We start from the raw sequence: 21,594 nt of genomic DNA, 5'->3' as shown, positions 1-21,594 counted from the left end.
TTTAATGTTTGGTGATGCTTGGGCAACCCCCAGATGTGTTGGGGGAGGTGGTTCATGCCGTGCTAGGAATGAACTCAGCTTTACAAGCAAGAAATGTGCTTTTTCCTGGATCTAAGTTGACATCTTGACTTTAGTGGTGAGTCAGTAGGTCATGATTTCCAGTTGAGCTGGAGACTGCCTTGCTTAGGTCCTGTAGTGCTGGGGATCCTAGGGCCACCCTGATATGCTTGGCACCTTGGTCATGGTTGCCCACACTTAGTTATGTTGGTGGTATAGTTGGTAGGTCTTTTGCAGGTAGAGTCAGGAGCACCACTGGGTATGGCCCCCCTCCAAAAAAAGAATCAGTACATGTTTATTCATGTAGGAATTAGGGTAGAGATAGTAGTGAAGTGATTCTGTTCTAGACAGCCCAGGAAAATTGGCAAGAGCCATGGTACAGAAACTATGATGCTTGTCAAGTACAAAAGTCCTGGGAACATTCATGCTTTTAATTTTATTATTTTTTTTATTTTTTATTGAGGCCATTGTGAATTACAAATATTTTACAGTTGTATTTTAGGTGTTTAGTGACAGTGAATCAGGGCCATTCCTACCACCAGTATTGACCTCCCTCCCGCATGTATCCCAAACCTTAACCCCTAGCCCCCTGGACTACTAGTGTAACAGGTCCATTTTGTATTTAGCTTATTATAGTTTGGATCTCATGATTCTGTTGTTGTTGCTTTGGCTTGGGTATTTAGATCTGACATCTTTTTTTTTTTTTCATTCAATGTTCCTGAGACCACTTGGCCCTTGGGCCTTATCCACTTTTTTTTTTCTCAATTTGTAAAAAGACATAGAAATATGAGACAGAGCAAAGTGATTCAAGTTCTCTGGTTTTATGGAAAAGTGGGAGCCCCTTTATAGAATATGAGTAAAATTAGAAGAAGAAGAAGAAGAAAAGAAAATGGGCAGGTATATCTTTTTTTTTTTTTTTTTGCATAAGCACTTTAAATGGGAAAATTAGAAAGAAAATTTCTTTGGCCTAAGAGATACAGGGTGTCTCCACCCATGAAGCATACTGTCAAAAGACCAACTACAGGCTCCAGGACTGTTGGCCCCAAGGTCTTTCTTTATGGTCCCAGAAAAAAATCTGCTTGGTAGCTGTTGACAAAGTCTTCTGTAGTTAGAGATAATGGTTTTTGTACAGGTCCTAGGATGAAGCCTAGGATAAAGTCTTTCTTTGTAAATGGAACATTTATGCTTTTTAAAGTCTTTTTAACATTTTTCATCAAATTGTTATTTTTCATAAATTTATTTTCTTCCTCTAAACTTAGGTTACACGTTTAACATTTTTGTTTGATTGCTTTGGGGTCACACCCAGTGATGTTCAGGGCTTGCTCCTTGTTGTTTGGGGGACCATATGGTATAACGAGGTTCAAACCCAGGTACCCAGGTTGGCTCAGCTCTCTACCCAACTGTTCTATCACTCCAGCTCCATATATACACTCAATTTGATCTTTTTCTCCCCCTTCATTTTAGTGTGACAAAATTAGACAAGAACGAGATGAAGCTGTTAAAAAACTGGAAGAATTTCAGAAAAGTAAGTAAAAAGTTTAGTAAGTTATGTGGGAATTATTGAGCAGGGCATGGATTTTTGAGATGCTGATACTGTGAAAGTGCAATGTTTTACCGTCTTATGACTGCTATATATTTTGGTGCTTTGGGGCTATCAGGGCTACCACCAACAGTGCTTGGAGACCCTGAAACTGATAGAAATCAGGGTTGGAACCTTGTGTATTCCAGGTATGTATTCTAGCCATTTGAACTGTCTCCTTGGCCCTGAATGAGTTGTTATAGAAGATAGTTTGTACTTGAAAAATGTTTTTTCTATGCATAATAGTTCAAAGAATCAAAATTTCTTATAATCTTATAATTCCTTAAATCTTTACACTTTGAGGAAAGGTAATATTATTAATATTGTGTCATTACTGGTCCTTTAACCATGTAATTAATCTTCTAAAAACACAGTTGTACTTCACATTTGGTTTTGCAACTGGTTTCTTCACTCCATAGTGCTTTTTCACTTTTGTAGGCTTTTAGAGATGTAGATTGGCTTTGAATGTTGCTCCTTGTATCATATTCTATGATAATATGATAAATATTATTTCCAATTCCTTTAGTTATAGAGGAATTATTTCTGGTGTGTTATTATCATTATTTGTTGTGTTATTGTTATTATCATGTCATAGCAAGTATTATTAGCCATGTATCTTTAATATAGAACTTAAACATTTTAATATATCTATCTCTATTTATCTCTCTATCTCTATCATCTATCTATCAATCTATCTATCTATCAATCAATCTATCTATCTATCTATCTATTTATCTATCATCTATCTATCTATTTTGTCTAGACCCAGCTCTGCGCTCAAGAATTACTCTTGATGGAGTTATTCTCAGAGGACCATATGAGATGCCAGGGATTGAACCTGGGCCAGCTGTGTGCAAGGCAAATGCCCTACCCATTGTATTATTTATCTCACTCCTTAATAGATGTTTTAAATAGCCCTCCTCATATATATAGTATATTTAACATATACTATATTAAAAAACGTATATTTCTATGAAAGCCATATAATCTAATTTTTAATTTTTTTGGGGGGTGAGTAAGGGATTTGTGCAACATCCCCTGTGATCAGGGCTCACTTCTGCTTCTATGATTGGGGTCACTCCTGTCAATGCTGAGGACCAGAATTGACTGTGTGCACAGTAAATGCCTTGCCTATGTACTGTCTCTCCAGCCCTTCAATGTTGTTTTTCATGTAATATAAATCTGTCATTGCTTTTTTACTCTAAGATAGAACATATCAGGAATTATGAGGAAGATCTGGTGAAAACCTGTCATGGACAGAAGGCTGGATCGTATCAGGGAGCAGGGCTCTATCTACCCTGCTGTCTTCATCCTGCAGATGCTAAATCAGTCAGGCTGTTGGCGCTCAAAGGTGTTGATTGTAATTATGCAATGAAGCAGTTCATTCTTGTTGAAGGTAAAAAGCAGCAGTAGAGTGAAATTTCCATAGCCAGTTTATTTTCAGCTCCTGACTTTAATAAAGAAGATCTCAGGAAGATGTGGTTGATAGTTCCTGTCTTTGGAGACCAGTATGGGATGACAGCCAGATCTCTGATATGAAAATGTATAAATTCTCATAGGACTTTCTTCTCCAAAGCAGGCTTAATGGCATGTTCTTACACTGGTGATGACACCCAGTTACATCTAAGAGTAATACCATTCACATTGTTGGCAGTTCTGTGTGTGCTACCTGAATTAATTATTGATAGTTAATTGGCCCTTTGTGTGGAAATAGATTAGGTTCTTATGGGTGGATTTATCAGAGGGCTCAGGTAGGTGGCAAGGATTTTTTTTTTTTTGCTTCTTCAATTATATGAAAATGGAAGTAGCACATCAGCCCTCCCCCATCTCAAGTCCACTAACCCATTGAATACATAAAAATATAAACTTTGCTTTTTAGTTACCATTTTCTTCCTTTTTATTTCCCTCTATCTCTTTCTCTAAATCCTTTGATAAATCTAAAAACTGACTCCTTTACTTCTGAGCAACTCAAACTTAAAGGCTAAAAGAATAAATAAAAAGTTTTATCTGACCATCTTTATAGTTATAGTCATTTATTTATTTTTCTTTTAAGGTCAGATGGCAGAGTGCTAAGTAATTCTTCAGTGTGTCCTCATTTTTTTAAAAAAAGGGACTAAAACAGTACTATATATATATATTTTTAAATTCGCATGTGGGAGAAATGGATCATATCTGAATCAAGGGTAGAATTTTAAACTTAGAAGAGAACAAGGCAGCTAATTATCACAAATATCTTCACCATTCGGTGTGGAATTGTGTCATCCTGCATAATTTCTGCATTAACAAAAATGGGATAAAGTGACCTTTTCTCATTGGCTGTTTAAAAAGTAAGCGAGCAAATTAATATAAAAATTGATCAACACATTATAGTAAGTGCTCAAAAACTATGAATTTGTTGCTGCCACCATTGCCTTTACTGCACCTTGAGTTTTACCTCGTCTGTGAAACATTCATTTACCTTCAGTGAATTTGTTTGTTGGCACAAGACTCTATTTGGACAGCCCTGGGGAAAGTTTTGATTGGTGCTTGGTCAAACTCTTTATTTCAGAACATTTTGACTGAAGGGGGTGATGTGAGGCTTGAAAAAAATGTTGAGGTCAGAGGACTCTGCTCCCCTTCACTGAGTGCTTTTTTCTAGCTAGCCTTAGCTATGGCTGGTCTCTGTCAGCGATTCCTGAGCTTCTCTCATAGTCTCTCTGCACAAGAAATATCCCTACACAGAGAAGCCAGTTCCCTAGAAAGACAGATTCCTGTGCAAGCAAAAGTAATACAGTTTTCCTGGCTTTCCGCCTGCCAGTGATTATGGTAGGTTTCGTTTGGTTTTAACCACACAAATATCTTTCTTGATAATCTGATAATTGAGAATAACTTAAGAAATGTTTACTTGTACACTTGAGAGACAGAGATATCTTATGACTGAATACTGTTGAGAGTTGGCTAGATGAGAGGAGTTTGGCTCAGAAAGCAACATTGTTGGTGTCAACTTATTTGGGATGTTGGTTCACACCCAGAGGTAGATAGGGCTATTCCAGCCTCTGTGCAGTGGAGTGACCCCTTGCTGTGCTCAGGGGATCATATAAGATGTGTGGGATCATATTAGGCTTATATATATAAGCCTATATTATATATAAGCCTAGTATGATCCCACACATCTTATATGATATATATGTATATATACATATATAAGCCTATATTATATATATACATATATAAGCCTATATTATATATAAGCCTAGTATGATCCCACACATCTTATATGATATATATGTATATATACATATTTTTAGTCATCCAATATAATGTGGGCATATGTTTATACAAAATAAACACCAATATGAGGACTGATTTTTGTGCAGAGCAATGCTAAGTCAAGATGACAGGCAGAATTTATGCTCTAATGCTAGTTGGATACCAACTTCAAACTAGTTGAAGTTTACAAAACTTAGTTGTCCTACATCATAATATATGATGATACATATTTTAGAGGACTTGAGGTCAAAGCAAAGAAAGAATGGATGTTGCTTACCTAATTAGAATGAAAGAGCAATACGTGCTGTATTTTAGGTTATATTTCTGAGTTCTGAGTCATTAAAAATTTATTATGGAAAGTTTAAAACATACAATAGTGAAAAAAGGTATAATGGACTCTTATATATCCATTATACAGCTTCAGCTGTTAACAATTGAGGCGTCTTTCTTTTTTCATCTTGACCTCAATATACCTCTGACTAGGTTATTTTGAACAAATTCTAATATAATTTTATTTACAAATATTTCAGTATATATTTCAAAAATGTTATGATTTATTACAAAAAACCCTTTAGTAATAGAAGCACTGTATTTGACCCTCATTTTCCCTCCCCCCCCCCCCACATTACCCAAATCAGTAGGTTTGGTATGTTTTTTTAGGTGTGTTATGGTCATGGGGTATGGATAATATGTATGAAATAAGTTCAATTTCAGCACAATGGGAAAATCATAAAAATAAAACAATGAAGTATATTTTTAAATGTTTATTTTAAACGATGCAAATAAATGTCTATATGTTTAAAATATTCTCTTTTGTGTCATTTGCCCAAACTTTGATTTTGGGAGTAGGATAATGTTCTTTACATACATGAAAATTCTTTGACATTTATAAATGTTTTGAAAATATTTTATATTATTCTTGATTCTAGAAAGTAGGTTTTTATGCTAATAATTTTATCACCAGGGGATTTTTTAAGTAAAAATTGAAACACAATTTTAAATTTGTACTATTCACCCTTAGAGGAAGAAATAAAAATCCTCCTCCATGATGAAGTATACCCTGTCATAATTGGAAAAAATGTGTGTCCCAGCCACCTAACTAACTTGATCAAGTTAAATTACCAAAAAGCAGGCTTATTTTTTTTCATAATGCTTAGAAAATAAGTGGTTCTTCTCTGTTTTTCTTTTTGGTAAGGTCCAGATATTTCTGTCGTAGGATGAGTTTTCTTACTCTTGTGCATGCAAGAAATGCTACAGAATAAAAAGTCAAATTCCCAATGAAAATGCAGAGTGTTTATGTTTTTGTTATGATGGCGGAAAGACCAGATTGTGGCCGAAGATGTCAAGTAGTTAAGGCTGAAAATTCAAAGTAATATTTGATGTTGTAAAAATTGTATAGGTTTCTTTTCTCTTTCCTTCACAATTTTTGAAGAACCTACCTTGTAAACATAGTGATAAAATGCCAGGAATATTAGGATTTTAAGGAAATAATAGAGCCTATTATTTAAACTACAATATAAAAGGCAATTATATTGATGAAGAGCTACATGGGCTTTGTGTATGTGAATAAACTTGGCCTGTGTTCAGCTTTCTATTTGTTCTTCTGGCATAAACACATATTGTGTGTGATTCCAGTTTAATGGGGACCCGTTTGTATGCCAAGCAGCTGCATTTTAGGACCTATTGCGTGATTTCATAGCTCTCTGAAAATTGGTTCTATTCAGAACAAGAGATAGAAGAGGAGAAGGGGGGGTAGGGTGGAGGAGGGGGGGAGCCTCAACACACAATCATTTCTTTTCAATTGGAGCCAGAAAGGTTGATGACAACATGGCCATTGTGTTATAATGATAAGACCACTAAGGCATCTGTACCTCTCATCAAGGCTTTCACACAACAGCAGATACAATTTAATTCACTGCTCTGTCAGCAGTGCTGATACCATTATGCCGTCTGTCTCCACAGTTATAATCACTGTCCTCTGAGAAATGCAGTTGAAATGATCTTGAGCAGTCAAAGAAACTCTCAATTAAGGCTGCCACTTCCAATGTGTCAGATTGTGTCTTATGCACTTGGTACAATTTTCACTTCCAATCCTGTTTATTTACAATGTCTACCAGTAATTACGCTTAACGTGTCATTTAGTGAGGGGGGCCCCTGCCAAGCCGATTGTTGGGTGCTGCCGTACCATTGAGTGGGAGTTTCTCGAAGTCAATGCCATCAGCAGCTTTTAGGCCCTGATGGGATGCGGTAGTAATGTTGATAATGCAAGTATCGCGCTCATCAAGTCATAATTAGATGCCACTCAAATGTGCCACTTGTAATAACAGTGTTGATTCATGTTTTTCTCGGTGACTGCAACTACTAATTAGTTAAGTGGTTTTTGGTTGGCCTGCATTTGCAGCAGATTATTATTACCCCAGAAAAAATGTCAAGGTTAGAGATGTTTCTGGCCATTTAGTGCTGCTTTATGAATTTGAATATTAACATAATAAGAACTTTGGGCAGACTTAGGAAGTAATACATTTTTTTGGTATTTAATTTGGAGAGAATTTTTCCCCTGAGTTTAATCATAATTGCAGGTTAATTAAGTTTAAATGAAGCAAAAGTAATCTCTCTTTGTGTTATGTGAGCCCAATGTTTTTTGCTCAACTTTGTTAGATTTGGGTGTCCTTTAGTTTTTTTTATACATGAAACAAATGTCAATAATTTGTCTACAATTAAGATGGAGGTTCCAAACATTTGCTTTCAACTACAAATAGGGTGAAAGGAGTTTTAGTTTCTTTTTTTTTCTTTTGGTGATGCTGGGCATTGAACCCAGGGTCTCATACATGTAAGACTGGCAGTCTGGTGAGCAACATCCCTGGTTCTCAAAATTGATATTTTCTCACTTGCTCTTCAAAGTATAATTCAAGTTTTATATCACCATCTTTAAATCTCTCTCTATAGAAACCAGTTGTCAAAAACCACCAAACAAACCCCAAACTGAACATTTTTCCAGCATTGGTAAAATAATAAATAAATGCATTTTCATTTTTCTTTTAATCTTCCTGGTAGTTTGTGATGCCAGGAAGCAATTTGTTAGCATTTGATTTTTTCTTGTGGGGGGACACACTCATTGGTCCTCAGATATTACTTCTGGTTCTGTGCCTAAGGATTGAACTAGGATGGACCAACACAACAAACAAATAGTCTACTTGTGCTCTCTCTCCAGTTTTTTTTTAATTATCATTTTATGTTTATTAGCATCTGCTTTCATCATCACATAGTACATAAGACTTATACTTTTCCTGGAGTTTATTATAACAATACTGCTTTGTCATCATTTAAATGCACAATTGCAATACTTACTTTAGTTATGCTGTTTCATTGTTATGCCAGTGTGGAATGAGGAGATTTATTTGAAAAAAAATTATCATGAGTTCATTTCTCTTACTAGATTCATTAGAAAAGGAAGCATATTTGCTACTTTTTAATTTTTGACAGATTCTTTAATTTACATGAACAGATATGCCTGTGGTTATATATCCAGCCACATTGAAAGTAGAGACTCAAACTTCCAAACCATCTCTCTTAAAATGTACACAATAACCATATAGATTCTTCATTGTGTTCTTTTTCTCCTTTGTACATTCAAATATTAACTAGAATTTTATTCGGGCCATGACTTTCCATGATAGCTAAAGAATAGACGTATTCTTACTCATGGAGCAGACAAGATGTGTGGGTTTCTGGAACAGCTGACTAATCTTTGACTACTGATACTTTTCCTCCTCCCTCTCATTCCTAGTTTCTCACATGGTTATAGAGGAAGTCAATCTTATGCAGAACCATCTTGAAATAGAGAAGACTTGCCGAGAAAGTGCTGAAGCTTTGGCCACAAAGGTGAGAATGTTCAAATTAACAAATTCTACCTGAACTTTGTCATTTCAACTTGATCTTCCCATACTTTGCTTTTCTCCTTTTTTGATTTTTCTTGTTCTTTAATATTCAGCCTTCTCCGGGTGAGGACAATGTTTTACATTCTCAGAATCTTGGAATGTGTTCTGTGGAAATGCCCATTTAAATGTGAAGGTTATTTTGATTGTAAGAGAAGCATTTGTGTGTATGTATTTGGGCCTTTTTTTTTTTTTGCCTGTGTGGGGAGTAAGAAAAGGTTTAAGAGTATATTGTTGAGCTATACTTGCCACAAGTCTATGCATTGGTTTAAAATGTTCAGCAAATTTAAAACTAACCTGGTGTAGCATAAAAGAGCGATGAATGTTTTCCTGTTTGCATCAGATGAAAAAGTTATCCTGGAGCCTTTCATTTCAGGTGATTATTTGTGGAAGCAAAGTGAGGGCGTGTTAAAGGTGCCCTCTAGGGCTCCACTGATTGCTTCTTGCTGATGAATTTACCAAGTGTGTAATTTTCCATATTCTATCTCATCAGAAATACATTATTATTAAAGAATGTTTTTATCTCTGTCTTAGTATTTTGGGCTGGGTAAAATGCATCTGAACCACTTCATCAGAAAATGGATTACAGCAATTTTCCACCAAATTTCATTATTAATGCCAGTTGTGTTTCCCCCCCCCCCCCTCCACCATCACCTGCCTCTGAAGGATTTCTTTGGATTGCCTGAAATTCTGTAGTTTCCATTGCATTTTTCCTGTGTCTCTCTACCTATCTCATTTGTATGCATTAGCACTGTGCTTGCGAGAGCACACTTGGCTTAATTGGTTTTATAATGAAACTACATTGGAACTCATAAGATCCTCAGTTTAAACCTAAGGCTATAAATATGTGTAGGTTACATAAATATGTGCAGGTTACATCTTTTCTATTATTTGTCTGAGGAGTCCAGACTTGCTGTAAAATAATGACGTCATTCATGGTTGTCCTCACATCATTTCTATCCTTTCATCATTTGAGTTCATTGGTGCTTGGTGACATACTTTTTCACTGACTTTTTTTTCTTCTTTGAGGACAAGAATAACATCATTTATTTGGAACATATTAGCTGCTCTAAATCTTATAGGAGTTAAGGCTAGTATATTTCTTTCTATTATTATTAAGTGTTTTTTTTTTTTTTTTTTTTTTTTTTTGGTTTCTTGTTTTTTGACCACACCCAGTGGTACTCGGGGCTTATTTCTGACTCTGTGCTCAAGGATCACTCCTAGTGGATTTGGGAGACCATATGGGTTGCAAGAAGCAAGCCTGTGTCAGCCGTATGCAAGGAAATGCCCTACGTGCTGTATTTTTGCTCTGATCCTATTAATAAGTATTTCTGTTGTCACATCCATTTATAAACTCTGGCTATTTCTTAAAGGTGATAGTTTTGGAGTCAGTTTTATTTCTTTCTTTGTGGGCATATGTGGGCATGTGAGTTCTGTTCACTGGACTGCCAATAATGTTACTGTCTTATCTTAAATCACTGAATGGGCTGGATATGGAAATAGAGTGAGAATAGGGTGAATTTTTCTTTTTGTTGTGATACACTTTATTAGCCTGTGTGAAACTTTGTATAGCAGCAAGAGCATGTGTGTACAAGGCAGCCAGATTTAATCAACCCCTGGACCCCCCTGAGCCCTAACAGGAGTGATTCCTGACTATAATCATGAGCAAACCCTGGGCACTTCTGGGTGTGGCCCAAACCTCTGCCCCAAATGATTTTCTCCTTCCTTGTTGAGGTAACTTTGAGTAAAAGACATCATCTATGTAAACCACAGTTATCTGGTCTTCGATGTCAGTGGACCAAGGTTAATTTCTTAAAAACTCAAGACCCCGTTGAGGAACCAGAGAGATAGCACAGCGGTAGGGTGCTTGCCTTGTATGTGGCCAACCCAGAATGGATGGTGGTTTGATTCCTGGCATCCGTGAGCCTGCCTGGGGCAATTTCTGAGTGCAAAGCCAGGAGTAACCCCAGAACACTGCCGGGTATGACCCCCCCCCAAAAAAAAAGACCCCATTGAGTGAGTCATGGGCTTATGTATGTTGAAAAAAGATGCCAGGTGACTCCTATTCACCCACTCACTATTTCGAACCACTCAGTGCACTAATCCTTAATGTAACTTTTACAGTTTAGTCTTTTTATTTTATTTTTTTAAATAATATCTTTGGGGCCTGGAGCCATAGCACAGTGGTAGGGTGGTTTCCTTGCACGTGGCTGACCCAGGACAGACCTGGGTTTGATCCCTGGTGTCACATATGGTCCCACAAGCCCAGAGCGATTTCTGAGCACATAGCTAGGAGTAACTCCTGAGTGCCAATGGGTGTGGCCCCCAAACAAACAAACAAAAAAATATTTAAGCACCATGGTTACAAACATGTTTGTAGTTGGGTTTCAGTTATAAATAGAACACCCCTCCTTCACCAATACAGCTTCCTGCCTCCAATGCCCCCCATCTCCTGCCTCTCTTAACTGGGTTCTTCACTGGAGCTTGTCACCTCTAAGAAAGCCTTTTTGAATATGAACAGATGATTTCTTTTTTACGGGTATGTAACGCATAGGGCTAAGAATGAAAAATGAGTACCAAAGACTCTGATTTTTATGTTAAGACCGGTTTGTGGAATATGGAATACATTAAAACTTTAAATGCATAGCCTGGAAGCTTCTTTATTTTTGTGAACAATAACTTATACGGGCACACTCTGACTTGGATCTCAGTAGTCATCTGGAAAGCAGCTTCTATTTTCTGTAAATAAGGTTTTGAAATCTTTGTTCCCATATTCATGATAAATGGAGGGCCTCCCCATCAGAAATCCAGGGGCCATTCCAGGGAATACTCTGCTCAAAAATATTGCTGCTGCTGGGGGGCGGGGAAAGAGGGGGATATGGGATGCATGCTGGGAACAGGGGTAGAGTGAGGAGAACACTGGTGGTGGGGATGCCCCTGATTCAATGTCATTATGTACCTATAATATTACTGTGAAAGATTTGTAATTCACTTTGGTCAAAATAAAAATTATTTAAAAATAAAATACTGCTGCTGCTAAAGCCTGGTGATGCTCGGAGTCATTTGGGTCACCTTGGTGTAAACTGGGGCCCAGGTGTGTTCTCTATTTCTGAGAAATCCCCCAATCCCAATCACTTGCTTGTCATGTTGCTTGACTTCATATCTTAAAAATAAAACAGGATACTTTGCTAAAATGTGTAGATTAAGCCAAAAAAAAAAAAGTAGGCCAGTTATTTAAGTCATATTATCCAAGTATAAATAATATTTTTAAAATTTGAATTTGTAAACACTTATTAAACTGTTCCCAATATACAAATTATTTAAATTTTAATATGGTAGAATATTCTATTACAAAGGGTTATTTAAGAAACAAATAGCACTACCATTAATCTGTGCCTTGAGTGCAACAAGATTGCTTAACTACTTTTGTAGTTAAGTGTCCCACAAAATACCATATGGTCATAAGATCCTGTACATATTCTGTACATTTTGTTGTTTGTTTTATTTTGGGTCACATCAACAGCACTCATGAGTTATTCCTGGACCGGTACTCAGAAATTATTCCTGGCAGGCTCGGGTACATGGGATGCCGGGATAGAATCCAGGTCAGCCATATACAAGGCAAACACCCTCCCCACTGTGCTATTACTCTGGCCCTGTTATTGTTGTTGTTATTGTTGTATGAAATGAGGATTCAGAAAGGACTTGAAACTTTCTCTCGGCTTTTCTCTTGAGACCATATAACTTAGTTAAACAAGTAATTTAATTATGGTTAGACCATAGCTGGTAGGTTTTGATGCTTGATTGAATAGAGATTAAATTAGAACTATTAATTATTAGGTTATTAAGTAGTACACTGAGGATGGCCTGGGAAATAATATATTATATACCACATAACATAATTAAATTTTTTTCCTAAATATCTTGGATAAAGAAAAAAATGTATGCGTAGATTAAGATACTTGCTGATAAGTGTTTTCCAAAGGGGAAGTTAATATGTAAACTAAACCTCTTTTGTTATTAATTAAGAGTAATCAAATTTTGTTTACATCACCCACTCTATTAAACATTTTATGTGTAAGATTTCATTTTACCTTCATATTCTCAGATAATGATTATTCTTTGCTGATAAGAAAACTGTGACACTGAAGCATTAGATTAGATTGGTAGAAGCAAAGATGGAATTTGATTACAGAACTAGCTTCTTAGCTTTGCCATACTGATGTTATGTAAATATATAATAAAGCACTGCATTGCTTGCTATCAGTGATGTCCATTAGAATCACCAGGAAATTTTTAAAAACCTGTATCCCACAGCTCAATTTTGGGACCCACTACCAGGAATTTTGATCTAGTGGAGGCCTGAGCCTTGAGTCTCTTGCTCCCTAGAGATTCTGAGGAACCCTTGTTTAAATATCAGAAAGGAAGTTAAGTTGGTCATTTCCCCTTGTGTTCTTCAGTCATTTACTCCTCACAGTGAAGAAGGATAAAATAATTTGAGAACCCTGATTCTTAGCACTTTGCTTAGGATTCAGATTAATATTTGAGCTTCCTGTCTTGAAGAGAAACTGTGGGCCTTGTGCCTTATTCTGGATCTTCTAAAGTCCTGTGAGGAACTCAAGCTGAAAGTGATTTGATTTTCTGAGTGCATGTCTCCAGATTTCCTAGGAAGAATCCATGGATTTATATATTATTTCTAAGAGATTGCTCCTGACTTCTCAGAGAGAACAGAGAAAAACTCTTTGGCTGCTTGGAATATATTTAGGATTCTTATTTAAGAATCAGTTCCTTCAGATTAAATGCACAGATACTTTCCCTTAAAGCAGGGGTCTCAAACTCGAAACCCGCGGGCCGTTTGCGGCCCTCTATACAACATTTTGTGGCCCTGCCCTAGAGGAATCTTTTTTTGTTTTGTTTTGTTTTGTTTGTGTCACACCCCCCCAATGTTCAAGGCTTACTACTGACTTTGCACTCAAGGATCACCCCGACTTTACCTCCTGCGGCCCCCAGGTAAATTGAGTTTGAGACCCCTGCTTAAAGAAATCCTGATGGATCCTAGTCATGGTCATATAGAAAGGGTGAGGGCCAGATAAATTCCATGTTAAATGTCTTACATTTTATGTAAGGTTTATATTTAAAGTTTTACAGTTAGCCTGCTAGTGAACCCTCTGTGTGTGTGTGTGTGTGTGTCTGTATCTATGTGTCCCTTTCTCTCCCTCTTTTCTATTTTTCAATTCAAAATTCTTATATTCAGTTCTTAAATTCAAAACTTTCCTTGATGACTAGAGGCCCTTAATATGGAAATGTGTCTGAATTTCTGAATCTTATGGTTTGTACTAGAGAAATCAACCCATTAAATACTTGTTTGTACTCAGATAAAAGAAAGCCTTTTAGTTTTTTCCATATTGATAAAACATAAGCAAAACTATATTTTTCTTCTATGGTCTTTGGACCAAATTTAGTTATTGTCTTTGCTTTGTTGCTAACACTTATGTGCATAAACTCATGAATAAATAATAAATTAGTAAGTGAGGGTTCCTTGGCTTGGAAGTAGTTCTTTAGTTTTATTTTGTTTTTAGGCCACACCTGGTGGCGCTTGGGTTACTCCTGGCTCAGCACTCAGAAATCGCTCCTGGCAGTCTCGGAGAATCATTTGGGATGCCAGAGATCTAACCCGGTTCCATCCCGGGTTGGCTGCATGCAAGGCAAACACCCTACTGCTGTACTATCTCTCCAACCCTGTAGAACTCTTTTTATAAGGTAAATAGAAATATATCTTGAAACATCTTCCTTTTATATTGTTAGAACTTCATGTGCAGACATTAGGAATATATATTCAACTACCACAGTGGGAAAAGAAAAAAAAATAGGAGTTGGTTGAGAGAGGAATGTTTGAGTAGCCTGTGGAATGTATGAACTGGGAGCTCCTCAAGAATAGGGCTAGCCCTATGTACATTGCTTTTCTCTTTCTACACATCACCTTTATTTTGTCTTTGCCACACTGCTTTACTCTGTTCCTCTATTTAAAGTGTGCTTGCCAACAGCTTTTGTATATACAAATTTGTGGGCAGATATTCATCTCTAGTTCAACTTACAGGTTTCCAGAAATGGTCCTACTTGACCAAGAATGGGTCATGCTCCTAATCTCTGGACATTACTAAAGGAATATTGTCTACTCTGGTGAACTGTGGATATTTTCCTAGAGATCATATAGGTAATGAAGTTTCCAGAAAAGAAAGACTCTGGGCCAATAAACCTTTAAAAGGTATTCATAGTATATCAGCAAACAACATACTTGCTTGATACAGGTGTTTTACTAAGACTTTATTAATATTTTATTAAAATATATTAAGACATGCTTGATATAAAATTTAATTATTAATGACTTAATAATTAGAAATTGTTTTTTCTTTATATTGTTTTTTTCTTAATTTGTGTGTTTCTTGTCAGTTATAACTAGCATTTTCACATACTCTTGGCTGTAATCCAGGCATCAGATTTTACTTCAAGTAGTAAGCTTAATATTAACAGTGTAAATAAACCTTATTTAATGACCCTTCTGATTATTATTTCATGCTGTGAATGTGGAGGACTGTGTGAGACAAAAGTACACTTAATTTGTCTATTGTTCAAAAATTCAAAACTCTCATTGTACTGCTGTTCAAATCACTGTTTTTATATTTTTTGCCTTAGCTAAATAAAGAAAATAAAACATTGAAAAGAATCAGCATGTTATACATGGCCAAGCTGGGACCAGAGGTCATAACTGAAGAAATAAACATTGATGATGAAGACCCAACCACAGATTCTGAACTTGCTTCAGAGACTTGTGTGTCGGGACAGTGTCAGAAGCAGATGAAAGGTAAGAGTTTTGGCTTAACACTGGTTTTATTCCAGCAGTTTTGTTTCTCTGTGTATTAATATTCCTTCCCTGTAGGTCTCAGATTGTGTGATCTCTTCTTCATTCGGTAGAGAAAGTGATTTTGAAATGAACTCCTTCAAGCTGGGTTCATGCAAAAAAGTTTATAAATATCTACATAACACATTTATTGGAAAGGGTAAGAAATTCAAAGGAGATAAGTGGCAAAACTGTAGGTGAGAGAATATATTTAAGTACTCTGTGCTAAGCCATGAATATATACATACATATATTAACATTTGAATGGTAGAAGTATTTTTAATCTTAGTACCAGACGCTTTGGCAGTAAGAGTTGATAATATTTTCCTTCTAGTAACACCGTTTTTGTTAAGTCCATTATTAATAAGAACAATGAATTTCATTAAGAAACAAAACACCTGCAACTCTGGGGGGAAATTAATAGAATTAAACCTTTTTCAAATGGGTTCATCTTGAATTAATGCAAATCATTTTAAGGGCTATACATTTGCATCAAGACAGCATTTTTCCCTTTAAGTCAAAGTCCCCAAATTATTAGTTGCCTATTTGTTAGTTTACGTTGCAAGATAATAAGAACCCATGACCATTATAAAATTTTTTTTTGGTTTTGCTTTTTTTGTTTTGTTTTTGGGCCACACCCAGTGGTGCTCAGGGGTTACTCCTGGCTGTCTGCTCAGAAATAGCTCCTGTCAGGCACGGGGAACCATATGGGACACTGGGATTTGAACCAACCACCTTAGGTCCTGGATCAGCTGCTTGCAAGGCAAACACCGCTGTGCTATCTCTCCGGGCCCTGACCATTATAAAATTTAACAAAAACTAGTGAACTGCCTAAATTTCTTTTGTTGAAGCTTACTATTTTTACTTAAAAATATGAGGTAGTTTTCTAGAATATCTGATAGAATGCAAGGAAAACTTGCATTTGATTTGTAACCATGGTTATCTGAGGGCATTGAAGTGAGATTTTCTTTGTTATTTTCATTTTCTTTTTTAATATTAGATAACCTTGACCATAAGAAACACATTGACATTTTCAATTACTTTTGATGAGATTGATTTTTTAAATAAGGTATTTTTTCTTTTTCTCTTTATTTTTTCATTAAAACTGCAGAACTTCGAGATCAAATTGTATCTGTTCAAGAGGAAAAGAAGAATCTAGCCATTGAACTAGAAAACCTCAAGAGCAAACTTGCAGAAGTAATGGAAGAAGTATGTATCTTTAGGCCTGAAAGACAAAACTGCAGGGTGTTTATAGACTGGCCAAATTTAGAACTGGCATGATGACCATGTACCAATTTTAACTTCTTCCCACTAGTTCAGATACTTGAAAGGCTCACAAAATAATATCATGACCATTTATCACCCCTCACCTCCCCAGATTATTAAATAAAGCAGTTAACATAGCTTTGAAGTTCTCCCTGTAGCCCCCAAGAGCCACTTTATAATGAAAATTGGTAAGAATAATGTGTGTAGCATAAGTCAATATACTTCGATGCTCTGATAAGCCATTTTGTATTGCCAGTGGCAGGCTGGCTCTGTGAGAAGGGCTTTTCCCCAACACAAGCATAAGCAGTAGATGGAGTGTTGGGTTCAAGTGGGTATTTGGAGAATTTTTTTTCTTTTTTTCCTTTTGAATTATTCTTAAGAGCAGGAGCATAGAATTGCCATGCTTTTCAGGAGGCTTTGAGGATCTGCCTCTGCAGCTCCATTTAACTTGTGTCAATAGTTCTTAGGTTCTGTAGCTCAGAGCTTCCGAGCAGAGATGCTGCCTATCGTACCTTAACCTCTCTCAAATGACTTACACATCAGTAGTCCATGGCCTCATCCAAGCACTCTACTTCTAGCCATCATCATCTTCTCTTGGAGGAGTAGAGTATAAAAATGGTTGGGAAGCAGCACCCACCATTCTGCCCCCGCCAACTCCCTGGTTGCTTTTGGTTCTTCTAGTCAAGCATCAAAATGAATGAAACAGAGGGTTGAAATTTTTGGAAGTAGCATTAAAACTATTAATCCTAAAAAACCCTAAGTCCTTTATACTGGACAGCTAGTACACTGCCATGTGGAAAGACAATGCCATTTGGAATATTTCCGTAACTTCCATCCTAAACATATATTTTTATCTTAAGTAGTTGCATTTGGACTTTAAGAAGAGCTTCAGTACAAGTCTCATATAGTGAAGCCAATTGTTGCTTCCAATTATAACTTCATATTGAATGTTTGATGGTACATTTTAGTACCAAATGCCCTGTATTATAATTTTGGGTGATTTCTTCCCTTGAAATTTCACATTTACAGGTAAATAAAGTTAAACAAGAAAAAGAAGTTTTAAACTCTGAAGTTTTGGAACAGAGAAAAGTCTTAGAAAAATGCAACAGAGGTATGTATTTCTAGTCTTTATTAAATGCATACATTTATTGTGTTTGCATGTATTTATGTTGTTTTATATTGCTACCTAAAGATTCTTATAGCAACCATTTTCTCTTATATTGCACTTTCCTAATTTTTAGCAATGAATCTTCCTTGTTTATGGGGACACTTATTAGTGCTTTTCACTATTGGAACTCACAACCTACTAATTTTGAAACTTCAGTTCTAATATGATATAATAATATGATAAGAATAATAATATCCTGCATCTAGCCCAAGACCATTCCCATAATGCCCACCTACTCAGTATTTATATACTGGAAGGTTATTTGCTAACCTCTCTGAAGACTGAAGATATTAGGATATATCATATGATAAACTTTTTAATTAAGAAGAGAAATAGATCCAATGATTTATACAATTGTATAATTAATCTGTAGGCTTACATATTTTTTGCTTGCACATCTAAACTATGGGTCTGAGCTACCTGAGCTACCTTGGGGCCAATTTGATGAGATATTTCTTTTTTTTTTTTTTGATGAGATATTTCTGATCATTTATATAGACCTCAGAAAAACCAACTTATGAGGCCAGAGCAGTGGTGTAAGTGGTAGGGTGCTTACTTTGCACATGCTAACCTAGGACAGACTGAAGTTTGATCCCCTGGTGTCTCATATGGTCCCCCAAGCCAGGAGCGATTTCTGAGCACATAGCCAGGAGTAACGCCTGAGTGTCACTGGGTGTGACCAAAACAAACAAACAAACAAACAAAAACAACATTGATCAGAGGAGCAGTTCTACCCTTCTGGTAAGAAAGAAATTTCTTCAGTAACTACATTAGGGAAAGTATGTAATTTATCTTATTCTTGGTTAAAAATGGCGCATCAAATGTCATAGTACCATTTCTCCTGTCATCTAGTTTAAAACAAGGGAGTGGCACCAGAGTTTAGTTCTTGGAAGCCAGAGGACTTGCTATGGTTTTTATCTCCCCTCCCCTTTCCCTGATAGCTAGGTCCAGAAGAAAGATGAGTCAAAAAAATCTTTCAGACCCAGAACCTTCCTTGCTGGTTATTGGTGTAATCTGTGACCACGTCATTTATGAATTGAGGTTTTAAGTTAAAGGTCTGTGATGTTCATTTTGAGTAAAGGATCTTGACGTTAATTGTAATATTTGCAGAAGATAGCAGTTCTATAGAAATATATGTTATGACATACTGTTCTAGAAACTGCAGGTTCTTCAAAGGTTAATCTCACCAATTGTGCTTTCAGAGAGCCCCCTCCCTCTCTAGAAAGAGAAGGCTATATATATATATATATATATATATATATATATATATATATATATATATATATATATATATATATATATATATATATATATATATATATATATATATATAAATGGGATCAATCTAATTTCTTCACAAGCAAGCTATAGATAAGATCAAAACAGTGAAAAAAGTCACTTTTTATTTAATATTCTGCTTTTGGTTTTGGTTTTGGATTTTGGGCCACTCCTAGCAGCACTCAGGGTTACTCCTGGCTGCACTCAGAAATTGCTCCTGTCAGGCTTAGGGGACCATATGGAATGCTGGGGATCAAACCCGGATCGACCATGTGCAAGGCAGACACTCTACCAACTGTGTTATCACTCTGGCTGGCCCCTTTATGTAGTATTCTGAATCCAGGAGAAGTTAATTATCTTATTCTCAGGTTCAGATAGTCATAGTCTTTGCTTTTATAATCAAATTGTTTTTAATAGGCTTGAAAATTATTTAGCTCAAGGGGACCTGTTATTCAGAGCACAAACCAACACTTAGCTGGCTAGACTGTGACTTTTCATCTCTCTTCTGAGGAGGCAGCAGATTTGCAGAGTGCAGAGTTTGAAATTCTATGTTATTACACAGCAAACCCGTTCTTAGTCAGTTAGGACTAAAGTGCCTTGGTGGAATGACGTGTGAAAGTAACCATTAGGAAAGCCTTTCACTGATGTGCCAATGTGACTTGACTCAGGACTGAAAAGGAGACTGTGGAAAAGGCAGTGTGCTCTCCGCCTAAGTTCTTGAACATTTGTGATGCCTCCATCCTCCCCCTGTCCTATCTATATCACTATTTGACAAAAGAGACCTCCAAATGTCCAAAAACAAAGCAAAATATTAGAGTTACTACTGATTGATAAGGATCTTCCCTGGATATTTGCCTGACAAGGATTCTTTCATATGAAACTTGATCCTGGGCCTTAGTGAATCTATCTAAGGATATCTCTTTGTAACATAAAGGTCCTTTAAAAATCATTACATATATACTTGATTTTGTTCCAGTAACTTTTGTTTTGTTGGGTAGGGGGGCTACACTTGGTGATGCTTAGGGCTTATTCTTGGCTTTGTAGTCAGGAATTACTCCTCCTCAGGGGGGCCACATGGGATGCCTGGGAATGAATCTGGGTTGGCTGCATTAAAGGCAAGTGCCCTACCCACTGCTCTATCTCTCTGGCCCTATCTAGTAATGTATATTTTTTGGAAACTTTAGATTTCTATTGGAAAAGGGCTGGGAGGAAATATCAGTATTTATAATCCACAGTTAGTGCTATTATAATCTTTTAGTGTGATTTATTTTTCTGATATTAAGAAATAAACCCTCTGGTAAAGGGGGGGTGTCCTTTACATGACTGAAACCTAATCACAATCATATTTGTAATCAAGATGTTTAAGTAAAGAAAAAAAGAAGGCAACTCTATACTTTTTTTTGTTTTTTGTTTGTTTGTTTGTTTGTTTGTTTTTGGGCCACACCCGGCGATGCTCAGGGGTTACTCGTGGCTGTCTGCTCAGAAATAACTCCTGGCAGGCACAGGGGACCATATGGGACACCAGGATTCGAACCAACCACCTTTGGTCCTGGATCGGCTGCTTGCAAGGCAAATGCCGCTGTGCTATCTCTCCGGGCCCAACTCTAGACTTTTTAAGCAGGTTGTTTGCTTGAAGGATTTTATTCTAACCTTTCACTTTGAGTCTTTCTTTGCTCTGAATATTAAATGTGTTTCTTTCTAGCAGTAAAAAAATAAATGAATCCTTATATATACTAAATTATTTATTTACAATGATTATAATTATAAATGGAAAACAAAAAGAATATAGCTAAAGAAATGTATGGGGTGTTGGAAATTGAACCATGTTGCCCATGTGCAAGACAATCACCCTATTAGCCCACCTCTTTAACTTTTATTTCTAGTTTTTTCCAAATATGTCTATATTCCTAACTGACTTTAATCTTGCCCATCTTTAAATTTTACATAACTTGATTTTGGATATATCCTACAACATTTTTTAAAGTGAGAACTCTTTGATTTTTTTTTTTTTTTGGCAATGCTCAGGGGTTACTCCTGCCTTTGTACTGAGGAATCACTCCTGTTGGGCTTGGAGGACCACATGGGGTCTCTAGGATCAAACATGAGTCAGCTCTGTGCAAAGCAAGCACTCTACTTGCTGTACTATCTCTTCAGCCCATCCTAT

At 36.4% G+C, this 21,594-nt stretch overlaps 1 protein-coding gene across 3 annotated transcripts in view; it reads left to right on the top strand.

Moving 5' to 3' along the window:
• SHTN1 (shootin 1) overlaps nucleotides 1–21,594 on the top strand; it is a 196,650-nt gene that overhangs the window by 28,046 nt on the left and 147,010 nt on the right. For all 3 annotated transcript variants that reach the window (XR_007490694.1, XM_049764480.1, XM_049764479.1), the window contains exons 3-7: nucleotides 1,522–1,582; nucleotides 8,673–8,767; nucleotides 15,514–15,682; nucleotides 16,830–16,927; nucleotides 18,014–18,095. Coding sequence is in view for 2 of the 3 variants with exons in the window: in XM_049764480.1 (XP_049620437.1) it covers nucleotides 1,522–1,582; nucleotides 8,673–8,767; nucleotides 15,514–15,682; nucleotides 16,830–16,927; nucleotides 18,014–18,095 (505 nt within the window). In the remaining variant the exon portion in view is untranslated. The remainder of the gene's footprint in view (nucleotides 1–1,521; nucleotides 1,583–8,672; nucleotides 8,768–15,513; nucleotides 15,683–16,829; nucleotides 16,928–18,013; nucleotides 18,096–21,594) is intronic.

The sequence above is a fragment of the Suncus etruscus genome, chromosome 17, assembly GCF_024139225.1.
Source record: "Suncus etruscus isolate mSunEtr1 chromosome 17, mSunEtr1.pri.cur, whole genome shotgun sequence".
NCBI lineage: Eukaryota > Metazoa > Chordata > Mammalia > Eulipotyphla > Soricidae > Suncus > Suncus etruscus.
This window is presented reverse-complemented; position numbering and strand designations above follow the sequence as displayed.